Here is a 21,619-nt window from a genome sequence, read left to right as displayed (position 1 = left end):
TAAAAGCTCATAAAGATTTAATATAAGCTACTATTACTGTTTATAAGGCGAATCACAACACCAAAAACTGCCTGTTTTTTCTGTCCATAATCAATTAAATTAACTTCCCGAATATTTCTTATAGTATAATTATGAAAGCTCGTGAGAAAACATAATAAAAACATGAAAAACTTCCCGAATATTTCTTATAGCGTCATTATGAAAGCTCATGAGATTACATAATACAAATATTAAATAAATGGATTTTCAAATTCATTAAATTTATCTTGCTAGTAATAGAACTAATATACATTGTGTTCTCTATTGATATGGATAGCTCTTTTGCTTTGAAGTTTCTACTCAGTGCAGACATTACTACATTACAAAACTTAGATTATTAGGCTCGGTCTTTAACTTACTCAACTCAAAACACCTCCAGCATTGTGAGTAATTCAGAAAAGATATGAAATATTTAATGAGAATCCCATAAAGAGTGCAAGCAAACAGTAATATTATTAATATTGTGGTACCTGTAATAAAGGAATGAATTTGATAAGCTGCCAATGACATAAATTGTGGATGTTCTCTCTACAGGTATATGTAAAGGTTCCTCCTTATCTCTGTATAAACATCTGTGTGTTAAATTTTTATTAATATTATGAAGAGATTTAAACAGCAATGGTTTAGGTTTGAGTAATATATTGTGCTAATAACCTACTCGAGGGCTGACTCTCGACGCTGTAAATATATAAAGGGTATGCAACTCATCTAGTCGATACTTTTCTTAATAACACATATTTTTAACTTCTAGCTACAGTAGATTGATTAGCTGTTAGTAAAAATATTTCTGCTATATAGTCAATGCTAGCTTATTTGACAAGTCAGAGTACCTGTCTGTAGCTGTCATAACACCATACCTCTGTAATCGGATAGCCATTGTGTTCTCTAGTGAGAGTGTTTTCCATTTCTTAGTTTATTATTGCACCATACATATTGTTTAGTGAAAGCATGCATGGCGTTTTTTTTGCAGGGCTTCATTGAAAATCCAGATCGTGAATGGCAAAGTGAGGAGTTGCCTCCCATCTCAGAGGGCTTTACTGTCGCAGATATCAAGGAGAGAGTGATCATGCTGGACAAGGTGAGTATTAACTACATAGGTAAACTGATGAGCTATTTTGACACCACTCAAATTATTACATTTAGTAATTTCTGTCAATGTAATACAGGGACTCCTTACGTATCGCAGCTTAGGGCAACCCTCAAAAATCAAAAATAATCACAAATGATAGAAAAATACCGATACTTTCTGATGAAATTTATCAAAAGTTTGTGCAAGTTCATTTTTAAAGACATGACCTTGACATAACCATGGCTTTACGCTTTATGGAAACCTTATCTGCTTGTCAGCCCAGCGTAGTACTGCGGTACTGGTGCACTCAGGTGTTGCTACACTATTTCTATCAAAACGTAGTCACAGTGACCCTTGCTGCTTCATGCCTCGCCTTTCATATATTCTAATAAAAATTACTAAAAGTTCATGCAAGTTAATCTTTACGAGGTTGGTCGCTAAGGCTGTTTCCACGGGACAAAGATTGCGTATTTCACTGTGTTTCACTTCCAAACAGCGACACTGAATCAGGACAGAATGAGAATGGCACAACTGTTTCCATGATGGCATTGCAACACCACATGGGGGTGTGTCACTATGCTATCACTATTTAGAAACATAGTATGTATGTAATAGTGCGAGGCTATTACTAAAATGTTAGTTTCTGTTTATACTACAAGACAAGAAGCTACATACAATGTTTTGTCTCTAATTCAATACGCATCATTAACAGTTTGCATTCAGTTGTTGTTATACGTTTTTACACAACTCCCAATGTTTTTATAGGATGATAATAGCTTTCCCTTCGCCCCTGCCTGCGCGTGTTGGTCCAATGTTTGTATTTCGCTTTGGAGTGTAAACATCTATTATTAAAACTAGTAACCTGGTAGTTTCACGCGCTGCAAGAGATCATCATGTGAGCTGATAAAGCGCAGAGAATAAGTATGTGTACAACTATTCAGAAATACTGGAAACTATTATTAGTTCAGATGGTAGCTTGCCTAGCTGTTAGACAGAATATCGTCAGCTCGAATGCTCTGATGCAATCTCTTTCCCAACCTGCGGCTGTGGTTTCGGACAGACAGACAGACACCGCTTTTATTATAGTAAAGATTATAGTAAAGATTGTTATAGCAAAGGCTTGCCACTTTCATTCTCCAACTCTGGCTCAGATAAATGTGTATAAGATATAATTATAGCTCGTGTAGGCGTAGGTAAGTTATTGATTTTACATAATTTGGACACAACACTGACAACTAAAGCTATAGCGAAAGAGTCACACCAAATGAGGAAAAGAGACATTGAGCATTCGTCTAGACGGTCGCGTTACCTCTTTTTTGCCGACTTCATGAATATGGGTTGTACTTGCGCAAATGGTTACCTGCAAGCAATAAACTTGGATTTTAGATAGCCAAGGTTCTAAGAAAGCGTAGATTTGAGGCAGGAGCGCTGCGCTTAGATCAGACTAAGCTTTCCTACACACTTAACAAAGACACAGGCTACCCTACAGGGTACTTTGTGTATGAATTGAAGGACTCTAACAGGTAAACAATTTATATTTCTATATAGCATGCTGCTGTCACCGGTTGTATTGATGCCGCTTTGACAGATGTCACAATATTACCTGTGCCCTGACTCTGTCATGAATGCCAAGACTGTTGCTTCTTGTCAAACTTGCTTTGTGTAAATATTATGTCTAATATGTCTTGACATATCACACATGGCACCGGGTGTCTAGCGGGTCATTTGAAACCAGTGAGGATAACTAGAAATTTCGTATCAAACAACATAAGTCTAGTAGGGAAATCGACATATACTAACATTGAACTAGACTAGTGGTTGTTAACCTGTGTTCAATTGAACCCTACGGGTTTAGTGAGTCAGTCTAAGGGGTTCGGTGGAGGTCAAGATACATAAGTGGTGGGCAACAAATGGTAAAATATCCTGCTATTGCTAAGGAAGCTGAGGAAATTTGTGGGTAATTTTTAATAAGATATTCTTGCCAGCTATCCATTTCAAGGATGCTGGACATAGAAATGCTTGAAAGGAACAGACCTTGCTTTTAAATGACGTGAGTGCGGCACTTGTCAAAGTTAAGCCACGCATTTCTGAACCAGTTTCTCATAGGCAACGGCAGAAGTCACACTGATTTGCCAGGTCACGTCTTTATGAAAAGATAACAAGGTCACGCCGTTATCAATAGATATGTAATTTGTTTTGAGTTCATATCTTGTATTGATTTTATTCTTTGAACACAGTAATGTTGGATGACTATGAGTAAGCATAATACTCAATGCACAGTTCATTATGTGCATCAGTGCAACATATACTTGTCTGGAATTTATAAATCATGTTTCATTTTTGAATAAAGAAGAGTTGGGTAAAAGCGCTAATATGAAACTGGGTGGGGTTCAGTACGGCCAACAAGGTGAACAGTCACTGAACTAGATGCTTGTACTGTTTAAGAACTGACTTTCAGCATATTTTCCGAGTTAATGGCTAGGAAGGCCTGGTCTGCTTGACAGAATCTTTTTGGTTCCTCCATTTCTTATTCTTATACCCAGTCATTCAGGTTAGTACATCTTTGGTTTGTAAATAGACCATTGGAGAACTTGTCGCTGTGTGTCCTACAGGATGATAGAGGAGTTCATGCTGCTGGCCAACATGGCAGTCGCTCGTAAAATACACAAATCATATCCTGAAAAGGCAATTCTAAGGATGCACCCAGAGCCACAGGGCAAACAATTGTCTGATCTAGAGCTGGTGTGCAGTCAGATGGGTCTCTTTATTGACACGACCAATAGTCACACAATGCAGGTATAATCTTTGCTTTACATATGTCAGCATATATAGACATTTGAAAGCAGGTTCTTCCTACTTACCTCCTTATATGACTATATTCTTCATCATACAACTGGTCTAGAATGCCTGACCTGCAAACAACAGGCTGGGGTTCAATTAGCAAAAAAGACTACTGCTGCTGATGACAGGAATGATATCCACCCTTAAATTACTCTCTGTAACTTGGCATGTTTCCAGTTGTGAAGGTTTCCTTGTCGCTGGGCTCAAACATGTCCAGCCAAGATTACAGAGACATTGTTGGTACAACAAGCTCTTTAAAACATTCGCAGTCTCTATTAAAGATGTGGTTGCGTCAAATTTGAGTTGATTTTAAAAGAAAGTATTTTTCTTTGTCTATCAGTTGATATGTTGATTGTTGTGTTAGGCGATCTCATTGTCAAGATATTTGAAGATTAAAATCGAAAAGATTCGATTGCGGTAAAAACGCTCAGGCCATAAAAACATGTCCAGCTTGCCCAAAATGATGTAACGCGTGATACAACCTGTCTATATATCTCGTATTCACATCGGTTATTGCGATAAAAGTCTAGTCCTACGCAGCTCTGTTGGCATATATTTTATCTTGTATTTGCTCGTGTTGGCTAGAATAAAATTTTAAATCCAGCTACAGATACATTATTACCAATGTCTCAAAGGCCTCAAACAAGGAAAATTAAAAACTTGTCATATTAGCTTCTTCTAAATGCTGTGTAAGCATCTTACTACCGACTACCAATCCTACCAGTCTGCGGTAATTCTGTCAAGCGAACTATGTAGAATAAGGTCTTTGTATCGACACAGTTCCGTCGCTACCCACACTAATGATATACAGCCTCCCAAAAGCCCCGCCAATATTATGCCTGTCGCCTATCCGGGGGTGGGGAGGGGGGGGGAGGTGGGGCTGTATATCATTGCCCACACTGGAAACTAGTTTCTTACTACAGTAAGTAAAATAAGCAAGCTGTCTTTGAAAAGAATATGTGGCGAAACCAACTACATTATTAAAAGTCATGTACATTGTATAGTCGACTGTCAACGTTATCGAGTCATTATTGGGATCAATTTGTAGAAAAAAATTCACTGGTCACATTTGATTCATTGATTCAAGTACTAAACAAATGGTCGAGCTATGCAAAAGTGCCTGTCCATGCATCTCTGATTGCACTTCATAAATCCATCTATCAAAAAAGATTTCTGCACAGGTGTCAACGGGGCTATGATATATTCAATGTTCTGCAAATCATGTTTTGCATTATCTTCAACAATATTTTTTTATTATATAATTTTTACAAGCAAAAAACTTTTCATTTCGGCATAAAGCTTTTATTAAAAATATCCATCAAGTTGTGGACACTCACATAGTTTCAGCTGATACAATAAGACAAATTCATCTACAGCAAACTCAAACAAAACATCAGGGTTTATGCAGCACACATTCAAGTCTCTTTTTCCCATTTATGGCAGTTTCCACACTGACAAAGCTGCTTTGGCTGGTGGGACCACATAAACATCCTGTAATCAGTAAAACAAATGCAATCAATATATGTCATTCATAGATATTTCATTCTAACGCGTATCTATTGAAAGCTTTCAAATTGGGAGTTAGATAGATTGCGAGTGTAATTTTAAAAATGAATAAATGTTTAACAAAAGCATAAGTACGCCAAGCCAACGATTCGAAGCTTTGGTTCTGGAAGTTAAAGACGTGCATTGATCAATCGATTTTCTTCACTTTCTAAAGTGAGAAGTGAACATCTAAAGTCAAATCATAAATCTAATTTATTAGCTAAAACTGCCAAAGAAAATTTTTAAGCAAATATAGCTAGGTCAAATGATAAAAAATTATAAACCGATGATTGGTGATAGCAAAAGTTATAATTCTATTAATTAGTAAATGTATTCGTAAGTACTTAAATTATTACTTTTAGCATATTCATCAATCTAAACCATTGTATTGCTAGATGCTATGGATTAAAAAGAAGCCATTAAGAACTCGCTGTACATACGTATCTCGCACGCGCAGGAAATTACATTATAACCTCAAACAGAGAAATATAATCTGAATGTAAACTCAACAGTATATCTATAGGAGACTCAAAGTAAAAGATAAATTTACCTCCATTCTCCTATATTCCTCCGTAGCACTTTAACCACCTGATGCCCAGAAAACTCGGAGTCACCTTCGCAGTATGTTTACAGCAATTTTTACAATTCTGTTGTTCGTCAATAAAGCGTGTCGATCGAGTAATTTATTAATGTAACGATGTGAATTAATTTAGTAAATATCGATGTCCATGCGATTTAATAATAGAGTAAAATCCCTAAATCTGAGATCGCAGACAACGCGGTTTGCGAGTGATAACATTTATTACGACCTATGTAAAAATTTCGTGCTGATGATTGGCTAATGAAGCGACCTTATATTTATCGCTCGTGGATTCTTTTCAGATATATCACTAGTTACGTCACGAATGAAGCGCCCGCTGGAATGTGAGCTTTTTAAAAGATGGCCTCATTCAAACGCATATATCTCTGGACAGTATTGGTTTACAAAAACAAAAATGGCATCAAATTGTAGCTGATGTTTTAGCCTTTTATTGGTCTTAATTTAATTAAATCGACCTTTTTGATGCAACCACATCTTTAAGCAGACACAAAAGCTCACAAATACTCACACAAAAGCTTGTTGTAACTTTCAGTTCCGAGGTAAACCAGGCTTGATGCAAACTAATAGATTTGTAGTATCATTAAACCATCCACCAGCAAATCTGCAAATCTTTGTTAGGGTGTAAATGTTGAAAATATAAATGTGAACAGGTGATTTAGTTGAAAATAGAAATTTACTGCAACTTGTGCTTACCGCAGTAGTTGTTCAGGGTATGCATTTTTAAGCAAGCAATCTACAATCTGTTTACGCTATGTTGTTAAGCAAAGTCATCTATATAAAATTGTCAAATTTCAGGTCATTCCATGCATCAGTTTTATTGCTAAAATGTACATTTATATTTGGCCCTGGCTCGAGAAACGACTTATTTCTTGTTCAAACATTCGGTGACGGATGTATATAAATAATTGCACTTGCTATTCAGAGCAGCTGATCAGTGAATTGATGGTTCAAAAGCATGTTGTAAAATGCTTAAACTTAAATGTTTAAACATGCTTCATGTTTACAAAAACTGAGAGCTGAATTTTACTTTGACTGTCAAAAGATCTTCACTCTGCAAATAAACTGTGATTAGTTGAAGCATTGAGAAACTCAGACTTGAATTTTATAAACAATAACGCGAAATTCTTTATAACATCACCAAACTGGCCAAATATTCGTGTACAGTTTATCCATTTGCAAGAGAGCTGAGTATATAAATGACTACATGCAAATCAAATATGGTAGTGATTCTACATAAAATACTCTGCTTAGCAATATTCTATTAACTTGTTGCTTCACCCGAACATGACCCAACAAGACCTTTAAAGAGTTATTATAGTTTTATGAGATGTGGAACAAATTAAAGAACTTATAGTGTATTCATATGAGCGTTATTGTTTCAACATACGGCCGTTCTAACTTACAAAACAAAGCTCATATCATTGAGTAAGTTGAATCCCCCCCCCCATATTTCAATCACCTGCTTTACCTCCTAACTTATGTATCACTAAGCCTTCGCTTCTGTTCGCTTCTGTTCGCTTCTGTTCGCTTCTGTTCGCTTCTGTTCACTTCTGTTCACTTGTCTCTATAAAAGAACAATAAAACCGTTGTTTTGTTGTTTAATATTTTATTATTTTAGTTTGATTTCACTTAACTGACATTCTTACATTTAATTGACATACATAATTTTTATGGCTTGGTTTTACTGCTAAATATAATTAATTACTTGCAGTATGTATTAAAGAATTAGTGTAATCTTATGAAATTACAGTGTATTCTTAAACTAGCCGAATGCCTGGTGTTGCACTGTATTAAAAGCAGCTTATAAACAGTGGCAGGTAATGTAGTTGCCTGCCACTTGCCATTAGCTTCGCTCATTGCCAATAGCTAATCTGAACAAGCTAGTATCCCATTGCTAAACTGACTAATAAGAGCCGCGATTGCAAGATTTAGTGACATTGTGTAATGCAAAGTGCTATACGTATTTTAACCCAGATATTGACTCACATCTCCCTATCATATGGGCCCAATGCATCGCGCATAGCCTAATTGGTTAGGTAATTGCCTGGTGAATGGGAGGTTCCGAGGTCGAATCTTCTGCGATACAGGTTTGTCATTGCTAGATATTAATAGCTATAGATGGACAGACTGAATTACAGACAACGAAATTTGAGATATACATGTATATATATATATATAGATGAATAGTTGAACCGATTTAGGGGAACCTTTACTTACGAAAATAATTCGTTCCGGAGCCCATTTCGTAAAGAGAAAATTTCATAAGTAGAAACCGATTTTACCATATAAATGACTTAATCCATTTCAAGTCTCAATGTTGACTGTCTCAACATATGAGGCAGTTCTCGGAACATATTAACTTTTTATGGAGGTTGCGCTGGCATTCATTGTAAAGAACAATTCCTTAGCTGAGTTGAATTGAATAATATAATATTATACCGTTTAAATATGAATTTAAACGATTTTGGGAATGCTTAGTTTTTATTTGCTGCAAAACTCATTATGTGACATTCTTATGCCTTATGGAGAAATCTAATTAGGAACATCACTTATGTTTTAGGACAGTGAAACTGTTATATTTTGCACTAGTGCAATAGAATGTACCATTGTTCATATTGAGCATATTGTTCATGTAAGGCCATGCTGCTTACCACTGGATATAAATCAGTGCACTCACTATGTGAGACCTTTATTAGGTAGCTGATAATTACAGCAGGTGAATGTAACAATTTGATTATGTAGTTACTCTCACTTAAGACAAACAACGATGTATTTCAGACGTTATCGTAATAATGTTATGTAGTCTATAGAAACACTGTGTATCCCCGCACATAGTTGAAAATGAAAGCTCATAGATATAGAGAAATAAAAGTTTTGCATGATACTGTTACCTTTAACAGAATAAACTGTGTCTCAACGTTAAAATTGCTTGGAGCAAATCATAGATTTTTGTTAGAAAAATTAAGTTTGAGAAATTCTTTCAGTTGTGAGATTTGAAAAATTTTACGCAAAAACTGCTACATTAGTCAGTCATTGTTTTGTAATAATATATATCGCTATATAAGGACTGTTTATTGACATTTTGATATATGTAACTGTAAATGTTTTTTGGTTTCAATGTCTTGGCGATGAGATTTGGGATGCAATACTGCCAATTGAGGTAAATATTTAGATTTTACCCAAATCATTCAAGTATACATTTACACTTTTTCTAACATGGATTAGTTGCATGCAACTGATACCCACTATTTATAGTCTTCACTCATGGGTAATCTCAGGATTTTGTGTTTGTGGTATGATCCATATATAGAGTCAGAATTTTCTATGTTGCATATTTCTATTTTCTATAGCGTAATTTACTATGATCGTATGAACGTCATCATAGTAATTTGCGGATGATTCCTTGTTTAATTTTAGTGAGAAAAGGGAGGCAAAAAAGTCAAGAAATTTTTGTATTTCTAGTAAATATCTATGTAATTACCACGGGCGTGAAGGATCATCTTCAAAAAGTGCACATCATGCACAAAGTGTTGATGATAAGCCCAGCTTAGAAACCTTAGATGATCATTCTGTATATATATAAATAATATATAATATATATATATATATATTATATACGAGGGTCAGTCAATAAGTAGTGGGAATTTTGTCATAACATTTTATTACAATAAGATATAGCTACAATTTTTTGTCCACTTTTCAACATAATCTCCTTCTTTTTCTATGCACTTGTTCTACCTTTCTGGAAGTTTCTCAATTCCCGCAGAATAAAATTCTGGCCACTGCATTCTAAACCATTTGCGCACAGTTTCCATGATGGCTGCATCAGTAGTGAAGTGCTTGCCTCTCATTTGGTTCTTTAATGATCCAAAAAAATGAAATTTGCTTGGTGCTAGATCTGGACTATAAGGAGGGTGTACTAACACCTCCCAGCCTAGTTCCTCAATTTTGGCCATCGTACGGGCAGCAGTATGTGGGCGGGCAATGTCCTGGTGAAACACGACATCTCTATTCAGGAGGCCTCTTCTCTTGTCCCTTATGTCTTGCTTCACCTCAGCCAGGAGCTCACAGTAGTTTTTAGAGTTAACAGTGTTACCTTGGCTGTTGAAATCCCAAGTTATAGGATCCTTTCCATCTCAGAATACTGTGAGCATTACTTTCCGTGTCGTTCTCTGGGATTTGAACTTCTTCTTTACAGGAGAGGTAGTCTTCTCGCCCATTCTTGAATCCATCAACCCACCATTAGCAGCTTGTTTGTGACATACAGCTTTCCCCATATTGTTGTTCCATTTTTCTGTGTATGACTCTTGTTTTCACACCAGCTCTCAAAAATCTTATAACAGCTCTTTGCTCTATGAGTGCGCAGGTTTTCAGCTTGGTGGCCATTTTGAATATAAATAATATCAAATAGTTGAATCACTAAAATGATGAATTTCTGGGTAAGTGGTGACCACTCCCATTTATAAAAGTCTAGAAAATATTAAATTGCTAAATAAAATAGAACAAAAGTTATGACCAAATTCCCACTACTTATTGACTGACCCTCGTATATATATTATATATATATATACAAATCCATGTATATATATAAATAATATATAATATATATATTATTGATACCTTATATATACATAATATATATTATTTATTTATATAATATATATTATTTATTTATATAATATATATATGTATATATATATATAGTGATGATCATCTAAGGCTTCTTAGCTGTGCTCATCATCAACACTTTGTGCATGGTGATAATGAAATTATATTCAGCTGTTATAATGAGTTTTTTTATCAAGGACATACAGTTTGCTCTTCTAAGCGTTTTTAAAATAAATTATATAGTAATGCAGTTCACATAATATGAAACAACTTTTGTTGTATTGATCCGTTTTCTTTGCTTAGGATTCTCTGTCACGGTATACTGGAGGGCAAACAGAGGAGGAGATTGGAAAGTTTCAGGTTTTAATGCAGCTTTGTACGAAGCCTATGCAGAGAGCAAAGTATTTTTGCACTGGTTGTGTTGAGGATGAAGCTCTTTATAGACACTATGCCCTTTCTGTACCCTTCTATACACACTTCACTTCTCCCATCCGACGTTATGCGGACCTAATGGTGCACAGGCTATTAGCTGCTGCTTTAGGTAGATTACATTTGGGTTCTCATGCTATCTTTTATAACTCTTGAGTTTTTGACTTGTTTTGCACATATTCCATTTTCTATTATCCAAATGTTTTTGTCATTTGGATGGCAGTAGAGAACGCAATTCATAGGATAGCCCTTTCTGTGATGTTTAGTAATTTCTGTAATATTGTTTCGCGTTGTAATATTAGTCTTACAACTGTATCACAGCGGTATGACATATTTATCTTATGATAGAAAGAGTAACACATTAAACTGTTTGATTACGTATTGTATTTTATGCTGGGCTGGGAAATAATTAATGTTCTGAAACTGCTATTTTGGTCGTAAACTGACATTTTTTGTTTTAATTTCAAAAGTATTGATCAAATTGCCATGAAATAAGTCTGAGATGAAAAAATTTGAAGTTTGCCGTGATATGTTTATCTTCAATCTACTTTTTCTAGAAACATTAGCTACAACAAAATCTTACTCTCTATTTCAATCACCAGATTCACTGCTACTTTTACTGCTACGTGAGGATTCGGAGACCCACTGAGATAAAATATTTACAGCAATTTATGTACAAAGTCTAGATGTACTTTCTTTGCTATCGCCATCCATCTTGAAATTGAAAGTACTGAATCAAACAATTTTATTTTTCATATTTCCAGTCCTGAGATCGTGTAATAGATGGTCAAATGAAATGCTGTTTCGTTTATTAATTGTAAAAATTAAATTATAGGTCTACCCTTCCTTGTACAAGTCAAGCAATACCACATTTTCCTAACGGCGTGTTGATTGGCTTCTAACACGGCGTCCCATATGGCATAAATGATCCTGCATATCACTAAAGAGGCGTCCCGTAGCGAGTAGCCGAATAGCGAAAGAGTTAAAAACCTATCAGACAGCTATTAATACTAATGCACATTGAATTATTCTTGTATCTTTGCGATGATGGGTATTCTGTGAGCTTGCTTGTATTTAATGTTTTTAGTTTGGAAGAGAAGAGGTTGTTTATAGCGTTTAAATTTGAAGATATCAACATAATATTGTGAAGTTGTCAGTTTTCTTTCTCAGGGTATTGTGCTGAGCCCGCAGCGGATAGCAAAGCCCTCAACACTCAGGCTAAACACTGTAACGCTAAAAAGGATAATGCGAAGGAGGCTGGTGCTCTTTCATTGGAAATGTTCTTTGTGGCTTTTCTTAAGGTGGGGAAGACAACTGCCTGATTTAAACCTTGTTCTGAAAGTTGTGAATAGTTAAGAAGAGAACTCCTTGACATGATAGTACTCTGATATCACAATAGCTCAGTAATCACGAACGTGTAGCCTAAGCCGCAGTAGTCAGTTATGAAAAGTAGCGATAATATAAAAACTAAGCGCTGTTAGAAGTGTGCCCAGAATATTGATGTTTTATGATTTGACTAGCAGCCTTGAGCGTTAACTATCCATTATTGTAGCCTTAGAATCAGACATCCGCTAGTGGAAAAGTTACACTCGTAATAAGTTACTGAAGGTCTTATTGAAGGCTTTTTATTTTACCAAATTGAACTAGTAATTGTCTTCAACTCTTGCCCAGCTCCCGCAGATTTATTTTTACTGTTGTCCTGTACATTATTACCCTCATTGTATTTCTTGCATCTCATATCAATCAAAGCCAAATAATTCTTATTGCGGCTGCAGAGGACTATGTGATGGTGAACTCATCAGGTGCTACTTGTTATGGCACGTCATATGAAGCTATTCTTATAGCGGTTACATGTGACTATGTGATGGTAACACTCATCAGGTGCTACTTTCTATGGCGTGTCATATGAAGCTATTCTTATAGCGGCTACATGTGACTATGTGATGGTGACACTCATCAGGTGCTACTTGCTATGGCATGTCATATGAAGCAATTCTTATTGCGGTTACATGTGACTATGTGATGGTAACACTCATCAGGTGCTACTTGTTATGGCATGTCATATGAAGCTATTCTTATAGCGGCTACATGTGACTATGTGATGGTGACACTCATCAAGTGCTACTTGCTATGGCGTGTCACATGAGGCTGGTTCACCAGTGATACTCTTTGTAGGACTGTGAGTCAGTGATAGAGCAAGCCATGGTGATGACCGTTCTGGACCAGTCTGTTGATGTTGTTTGTATCAAACTCGGGTACAAAAAGAGAGTTTACACTGATGTACGTATGCTTGTGAACTTTGTGTGGTTTTTGTTTACCTTTTGTTTTTCTGCCCGAGTGTTAGGTTAGCAAAGACATGTGTACAGTGTCATGTTGGAAGGTGCTACTAGGTTAGTCGGCTGTGTTGGAATATCAAAACAAAGTTTTAATTTGTGGCTTTTTGCTAATTAAACTAGAATATATGCCTTTGTAAAGAGCATGTCTGGTTGAGTCCACTTTTATGGGCCTGGCAAACTGTTGCTCTTAAACTAAAATGAGCGAGGCAAAAGGAACGACTAACTTAGCAAGTGATCATATTATTGCTATATTAGCATAAGCAATAGGACTGTCAGTCAATCACCGAACAGAAAATTAGCTGCGGTTTGCAATTGTGATTATTTCTGTTATTTTTATGTACACTAGCACCAGTCTCGCGTGTTGTAAGAGATCGCCAGGTGTAATTACTGTGCGTACAATTATTCTGTAATGCTGTTGGGTGGTCGAATGGTGCAGTTGTTAGAGTGTTGGTCTACCAAGCCTAATGGAGTGAGTTCGAATCCCTTGGGATGCAATTCATTTTCCTAACCTCCAACCGTGGTGACGGACAAACAGACTCAGCTCCTATTATATTAAAGATTCTATATTCGTGTATATCTAGTGAGCAATTATTAGTTAAATAAAATATTTCTCATGTTTATCAATTAATTATCATTAGTGTGCCGTGAGAGATCATCAGGTGCCATAAGTAACTGTACAATTATTCCAAAATTGACGCTGGTGTCAGAATGTCGGTCCACTACGCCGAAAGTAATGAGTTCGAATCCGGTATAAAGCAATTTTTTTCCTAACCTCAACGTATTATCGTAAAAATTTGAAACTATGTACCAAAAGGTTATCTTGATTAAAGTTCCAGTTTTTAGCAGCGTGTCAAGAAATCATCCGATGGTAATTTTTCAGCTAATTAGGATTGTTAAACACAAAACAAGGAGTCGTTTACTCATCATAATTACTCATCTGAAGGCCTCATTCTACTCTTCATTTGACGTTTTACAAATGTACAGCAATCCCTTTCAGTAGTTTTTTATAGGTTCTATGTAACATACTCTCTCTTTAACAGCCTGGTGTTAACAGAGTGTTTCGTCGGAACATAGCCAAACAGAACCTTAACAACGAAGCAAGGCGGCTTAATGTAATGGTGTATCTGTAGCATATTTTTTGTAAAATAAAAAACATGTAGCCATAGGCTGTCTAAGAAAAAATAGAGGTAATACACTAATGCAATACACGCGATATACATTCATTATTTGGTAAGCTCACATTAAACTCATCTCCATACAATGGTTGATAATAATGAGAATAAGCTTATCTCGATGGGTGTGTGCATTGCGAGTTCTTGTTGGTCTTTTAAGAAAATATCTCTACAATTTCTTTTTAACCTTGACTTTTTTGAGATCAGATGTGTTTGAAAAATGAGATTAAACTCTGCAGTACATGTGATTGGTCAGTTTTTATTAAGAGTTGTGATCTCTTCAATTGATTACATTAAGGGAAGCACAACTCCTTACTTGAAAATGATTGTTTTTAACAAGTATACATTTCCCACACAGCATTGAGATTTGAAAGCAAAGTTGCTAGAATAATTTTCACGTGTCAATAAATGTTACTGACTTATGGTTGGCTTTTCCCGTTATAGAAGTTGCCACTTACTAGTCCAGTGCGATATGATAATAGAGCGGTGCCACCCACCCTCACTCTTTTCTGGCCATCACTAGATCCACAGTCTACCAACCCAGTCACACAGATTCTTAGTGTCTTCTCAATAGTCAAATGTCGCCTTTTGCCTGGCAGCGACATCATTCACTTTACGGTAAGTTTCACGCCTTGCAGCCAACTTGTGAATGGTCTCGGTATCGAGTCTATTCAAGATTTCATCTATTAATAGACTTCTGGTATTTGTTGGGCTAAGTTGCGGACTAAGTTGGGCAATATTTTGCTTAAAGCATAAAAATAATATTTGTTCAGTTGATTGGCTTATCCAAAACTTGTAAACTCTTCCATTTATTAATTGACTAGCGGAATGCCTGGCGTTGCACTGGTATTAGAAACAGCTTATAAAACAGTGGCAGGTAATGTAGTCGCCTGCCACTTGTCATTAGCCTGGTACATTGCCAATGGTTAATCTGAACAAGCTAGTAACCGTATTGCTAAACTTGCTAATAAGAGCTGTGAGAGCAAGCATAAAATGATGTTGCGCCGTAACGCAGAGTTTTATGCGTATTTTCACCCACATAGCGACATATATTGCCTAATGAAGCCATCAATCTCACGTAATTCAATGGTTTAGCGTATCGTCTGGGAAATGAGAGGTTCCGAGATCAAATCTTCTGCCATACGGATTTTTCATTCCAAGATTTTAGTAGCTATAGCTGGACAGGCAGACTTCCGAACAGATGACAAACTTTGAGATTTATATATATAAATTCTGTTATGGGATGTAGTTCATAGTTTTATGTTGATTTTATTGTAAATATTTGTTTTACTACAACCTTATTCTCAGAAAAATAACCCAAGCAAATTCTAACCTTTCTAAATACATGTATGTTATTATTTTTCAGGCGGAGTTGCTGCATCCCGACTATGTTCCCAGTGGCTGAGCATAGGATACAATCAACAAGAGTGGTGGGCCGAGCCAAAGTAGGCCTTCTAAATACTTACTGGAAGACGCAAAATAGTATTGTGGAAAAGTTGGTTCGTTCATACCAAGTCTCCACTCCATTTTTATAGTATATAAATTATCGAGTTTTCGGTACTGTGTATTTATTTTTAGTGCGTGTATATAATTATATACGTGTTGAGCTGTACTTGCACACTACTGATAGGTATGAGCTGTGTGTGTACTTGTTAATGGAATATGAGTGATCGCACACATGTGTCGTCAGCTGAAGTCTACTTCAGCTGATATAGACCACTATCAAGCAATGAATGTTATGTTGAAAAGCAAATTGCTTTAACTGTGATTAATTATTTAATCAGTACAATTTCACAAAAACAGTTTTATAAGATTTGCTGAAGACAATGCTTTATTATTTTGCCGAACATCGCTCTATGTTTATTTTTGATCTTGTTATGAGGAAGCAACTCCTAGTGTTGCTTCTCATCTTTACACCAAATTGTTTTAATAAAAAATTTCATCTAAAATATGTGATGCTGATGTACTTTTATTAACCAATAGCAAGTAGAAACTTGCAGGTTATTGCTGCCAATCAATAAAACCTTTCACACGAGGCTGTTTCATTATTTCTTATTTTCATTCATTTATCTCTATATTTGGACAAATGTGTGATCATCTATTACATTTCTACTTTCCCAGAAAATTCACAACACCTTATACCAGACACCAACACCTTGCCAATCTACATTATTATAGAAAAGATTTATGCAAAAAAAGAATTTTATTACATTACAATTTTTTGTTTTTGTCTTATGGTCTAATTTGCTGAAAATGGCATTGACCGGCGTAAATAAAGTTAATACCTACACAAATTAAATTTTAGTAACGATTTTAATAATGTTAATGGTAACATTGCGGTTGTTGTCTCAACAGCGATGGGCAATAATCCAGATTACGCATTAGGTAATGACACAGCTTTCATTCATGCAGGCAAGGTAAAAAAAGTTCTCAAACATATTTTAAACGCATAAAATATTTGGTGAACGATTGTCCTTTATGTCACTAGAACATTCTGAGGACGAATACCCGTCATTGAATTGAACTTAACTTGGTCTTGAATCCAGCCTTGTATTCTTTCTTCAATATTTAAGTCATTCATTTTATGGACTGTGCTCGGTCTTTTACCTTTAGGTGTGCGGTAGAGGCGCGTTCTTGTTGCTAATTCTGGTAAAGAGACAGCTCTCTCGGTCGCAGATGCAGGTGCATATCTGCAAAATAGAGAGAGTTTTCATTACTAATTTAAAAGACATATATTTGTTGATCTATTTTTGAGGGCGTAAATACAGTGGTGTGCACAGTAAACTGGTTTCCTGTTGTACATTGAACGAATTTCTCAAACTTATGTATAGTTTGTTGTTCCCGTCTTTGTTATTTGGAAACCAACAAATTGTATATACAACTACCACCAGATTCAAAGTCTTATCAAATTTCAGAATATTCCATCAAATACTGTGTAGGATGCCCCCAAATCGGATTACATGCAGTTTCTCAAACCAATAATAAAAATATTAGGATGACATCACCAGGTTTCGTGAGATGATTTCATCTTTTTTTGAATTTATACATATAATTTTTTTGTTTTCAAGATCTAGTCTTGTTGGCATTGCTAAATAAAAAATAAAATGATAAAAACATGTGGTGTGATCATATCTGTACATATCTGTACATATCTGTACATATCTGATCATATCTGTACAGGTTGTTATCATATCTGTAGAGGTTGTGATCATATCTGTACAGGTTGTTATCTTCAACTATAACAAAATGAAATGTTCAAAATTTAAAATACATGATCATACAAAAAAATTATACAGTTGTATGGTTTACTTTTTTGAAATTAGGACAAAATTAGTATTAATTTAATATATAATTTCTAGCTATTGACTAAATTCACAATGAGTAGCAATGTTGTAAATGATAATTTTAGTTTCCAACAAAGAGGTCCAGATTATTTAACACATACTGTAACACTAATGGGTTCCTTAGATATTAAGTTGATAAACTAACGAACTTATATATATATATATATATATATATATATATATATATATATATATATATATATATATATATATGATTTTGTATGTATGTACATATCAACTCACCTTTTAACTTATCCATTGCTAATGAATTCATCGTTTTTTTGATGTCATCAAGTCATTTGCACATGCGCTCGTTCACGAAAAAGCCGTCATATTTGTAGAAAATGATCGTTTTTCTTATATTTACTAGTACTTTTAGGTGTTGTTTTGATACTATAATAAAAAGATTGCAAACATAAACGTCGGTTTCAAATTATCATTGGAAAAGCTTTGTGTTTTTAATGATAAAATTGTCTATAAAGATGGCCGACAACGATAAAATGACGTCACAAAAAATGAAGGATTCCTTTTAATGGAAGTAAATATATAGGTAATGCATCAGCACTTTTAGTCATTGCCATAGGAATGGGGAGTTGTTTCCCCGTCTTTTTCCTCTCAAGGATTGTAGATAGGTTATCCTTAGCATATTACATGAGGTGTAAGCAGTGTATTTTATATAGCTATTCTATGCTTGTTCTAGTTTGGGGATGACACTTTTACTATCAAAGTGTTTCAAACTTTCTGTTCAGTTCATTATCAAACAAGGCATGTGTGTGCTGTGGTTAAGGCTTTGGGAGCCTCATAGAATATGTACCAAAATTATACAAAAAGAGCAGAATGGAATCCACAATACCTCAGATTCGGTTGATGAGGTACCGTATGGGCTCTGCTGTTTTTATGAGAACATGCTGATCTGCTTGCCACTCTGACCATTTGTATGGCAGCGCTGTCGATAAACTTGGCTGACTTTATTCGTGCGGAGTTAATAACGGCTGTTTGATTTTTAAATGCTATCTTTGCTTCCAAGGATATTATGGCCAAATCTGCAATAGAACAGCGGAGTTTAAAAGGGTTGATGTGAATGTGTTTCACGAAGCAAAGCGTTTAACTATTTCTATTTGCTTGTAAGCGAGTTTTCCTTGTTTGTAGCATGTGCTACAGCAATGTATCACGTGTCAGTGCGAAACTGCCTGAAAACATATGCGCTCAGAGGCTTCATTTTGATTTATTTTTTATACAATTTATATACTTGTAAACCTTTGGTCTAGTTTACCGCGAGAGATCGTCAGAGTTACTGATAAAGCACAGAGAATAACGATACATGTATACAATTATTCGGAAACGCTGGAAGTTGGTCGATTAATGCATTTATAGAGTGTCATGCTGTAAAGCAGAATATCACAAGTTCGACTCGGGTATAGAGCAATCTTTTATTCCAACCTGTAACCCCAGGGCTTCGCACAGATGAACAGACAGACGGACACGGCCCTTATTGTTGTAAAGATGTTTACCTTTCTGAAGAGCTCTCTGCGCATTCTTGTTCTTAGCAACGGCGAGCGTCTCAGCACTGCTCGTCAGAATTCCGCTTTCTGTCAGTTTCTTGAATGTAACCTTCTTGTGGTCATTATCGTTCACCATATCCTCTTTCGTCGATGGCAAGGTCTTTTAGAAAAAATTGATTCAGTGCTGTTTTTCCCTCCTAAGCAAATTTGTAAACATATTGTTGGCAGCGGAGACTGCAAGATGATTTGAAGTTGAGTTACTATGGGTTTATTGCAGCGTGAATGTGGATTTATACTGTAAGAATATATATGTATATATAACATTTATATTATTATAGTAGGCCTATATTATATAATATTCACTATTTTGTTTAATTTTCAGTTATATTTCAAAACTGTCGGCTATCATCAAACAGATAGTCACGGTTGTTTTGGAGTATGTAATATAAAAAGTGTATTGTTTTCTAAACGAGATGTATGATGTGCCTACCAGGTGCCATTTGAATCGGCACATGCTAAGGTCATGACCGGACATCAAAAGCATTGTAAACTACACTTTTTATCTGAGAGCTTGTAAACTTGTAAACTTGGAAAGCAACAAATGATTCAATTACAACTGTTGATCTATGCTAAGGCAAAACATGACTGTTTTTCGCATTTATTTTTTTCAAGGCGTTTACATTAATTAGGTGCACTATACACAAATGAAATATACCCTTTGTAGACACACTGCACTAACATTTTACCTTTTTTGAAGATTTCGTAGCTCTTTGGTAGCTTTCAGAACAACCTTGTAGCGTCTGCTTTACTTCGACCTCTTTAGATCTAGTCAACTGTCTAACTGAATTTCAGCTAATGGCCTTGTGTACAAGTAAAGACAACGCTGCCATTGTCAGGTATAAACAGGTGCCTACTTACGTAGTCACTACCTTGACGCTAATGTCAACTTGTTTATTTTCTAGAGTAATACTAATTCTTTCTCTACTTTTGTACAAACACCTTTAACAGATTTACGCTAATTGAAAATATGGCCATTGTTAGGTAAAAGCACTTCCATAGGCAGCCTTATTATGTAATTACGCTGACGATGGTAAACAAATATATCTAAGGGTTTCACACGGCTGTTCTTTACTTGTAGTTAGCCTTAGTTCTTTGAAAGTTATTATAAAAATCAGTCTCTCTTAGCTACCGTCATAAAACTGACTCATGTTTGATATATTATTTATAACGAGAGAATTATGAGGCAAGAAAATGCTTGAGGGATTCATAACAATGTTTAGTCAAAATTCCACATTTTCACCTCTGAAACATTGCTGATTCAGTTATTACCTAATTAAGGCTTCCTTTTATTGGTTTTTGTACTTCGGTTGTGATTTTCAAGCTGGCTCTCCTAGTTTTTAGCTTTCACACGCAGCATCCGATGTTATGAAAGGTTTTGAAAATAATTCGGTGCTCAGGTCAAGGTCAGCTTGTGCTGTGTGCCAAGTTCAATCGATTCAAACTTGGTGATTGTTAAGTGAGTGAGTTGGGCCGAAAGAGGTATTGGTGTTTTGAAAACAAATAAGTTATAGATGTATTTGGTGGTATCAGCGTTAGGTCCAGCGTGTTGGTGTTTGGAGCTCTTTTACACAGCCTTTGTTTTATTGGCTAATTCGGTTTGCCCTGAGTGCATTTATATATTGCAAAAGTTGTTGGAAACAATAACCCTGATCTCCCAATAAATCTGTGAGCTCTGACATGAGAATATTGAAGTCGATTTTACTACCTGAAGGTGAGCACCTCCCCACTACTAGCAAACAGCCTAACTACAGCGCAACCTCAATATATGAACACATCTATATGAGAGTTTTCAATATATGATCCAAAATTTTGCAAATTTTTGTCAACGTATGAAGTAATTTTCAGTATATGCGGTCAAAATTTTTTGAAACATTTAAATTGTGTAACTGAAATTAAAAAACATCTGAAAATAACATCTAAAAAAATATGTAGGTGAAGTTAGTTTAAACTACATGTATATCTAGTTTAGGTTAGAGTATGTCGTGCTTTGTATTTTTACCACTAAACTTTCTCATTGTAGAACATGTGCTTAGGTTTTAAGGTCTCCGAGTTAAACTAGCAATAACAACCTCA

At 35.5% G+C, this 21,619-nt stretch overlaps 2 protein-coding genes across 2 annotated transcripts in view; one reads left to right on the top strand and one right to left on the bottom strand.

Moving 5' to 3' along the window:
* The window catches only part of LOC137407754 (DIS3-like exonuclease 2), a 40,103-nt gene extending 23,441 nt beyond the window's left edge, over positions 1 to 16,662 (top strand). Inside the window, exons 17-24 of the mRNA XM_068094136.1 lie at positions 1,010 to 1,117; positions 2,495 to 2,631; positions 3,721 to 3,904; positions 11,007 to 11,244; positions 12,303 to 12,433; positions 13,308 to 13,412; positions 15,085 to 15,258; positions 16,007 to 16,662. Of these exons, the coding sequence (XP_067950237.1) occupies positions 1,010 to 1,117; positions 2,495 to 2,631; positions 3,721 to 3,904; positions 11,007 to 11,244; positions 12,303 to 12,433; positions 13,308 to 13,412; positions 15,085 to 15,258; positions 16,007 to 16,045 (1,116 nt within the window). The 3' untranslated portion in view covers positions 16,046 to 16,662. The remainder of the gene's footprint in view (positions 1 to 1,009; positions 1,118 to 2,494; positions 2,632 to 3,720; positions 3,905 to 11,006; positions 11,245 to 12,302; positions 12,434 to 13,307; positions 13,413 to 15,084; positions 15,259 to 16,006) is intronic.
* Positions 16,663 to 16,906: 244 nt separating this feature from the next.
* On the bottom strand, positions 16,907 to 20,320 carry LOC137408807 (uncharacterized). Its single transcript, XM_068095393.1, has 4 exons — positions 20,233 to 20,320; positions 19,496 to 19,683; positions 18,838 to 19,027; positions 16,907 to 17,330 (listed from the first exon to the last, which is right to left on the bottom strand). Exons 2-4 carry the CDS (start codon positions 19,620 to 19,622, stop codon positions 17,117 to 17,119), a joined length of 531 nt encoding a protein of 176 aa, XP_067951494.1. The 5' UTR covers positions 19,623 to 19,683; positions 20,233 to 20,320; the 3' UTR covers positions 16,907 to 17,116.
* Positions 20,321 to 21,619: the final 1,299 nt, after the last annotated feature.

The sequence above is a fragment of the Watersipora subatra genome, chromosome 11 (genome assembly GCF_963576615.1).
Source record: "Watersipora subatra chromosome 11, tzWatSuba1.1, whole genome shotgun sequence".
NCBI lineage: Eukaryota > Metazoa > Bryozoa > Gymnolaemata > Cheilostomatida > Watersiporidae > Watersipora > Watersipora subatra.
Note: the sequence above shows the minus strand (reverse complement) of the source record. Positions and strands in the feature narration are given on the sequence as shown.

What these genes read in the sequence shown, in the direction of transcription:
- LOC137408807 (XM_068095393.1), bottom strand. Translation starts at nt 19,622, where the DNA reads ATGGTGAACGATAATGACCACAAGAAGGTTACATTCAAGAAACTGACA. An exon ending in GCAGAGAGCTCTTCAGAAAG is followed by an intron (nt 19,028 to 19,495) that starts GTAAACATCTTT and finishes GTTCTATTGCAG; the next exon opens with ATTTGGCCATAATATCCTTG. An exon ending in CCTCATCAACCGAATCTGAG is followed by an intron (nt 17,331 to 18,837) that starts GTATTGTGGATT and finishes TCTATTTTGCAG; the next exon opens with ATATGCACCTGCATCTGCGA.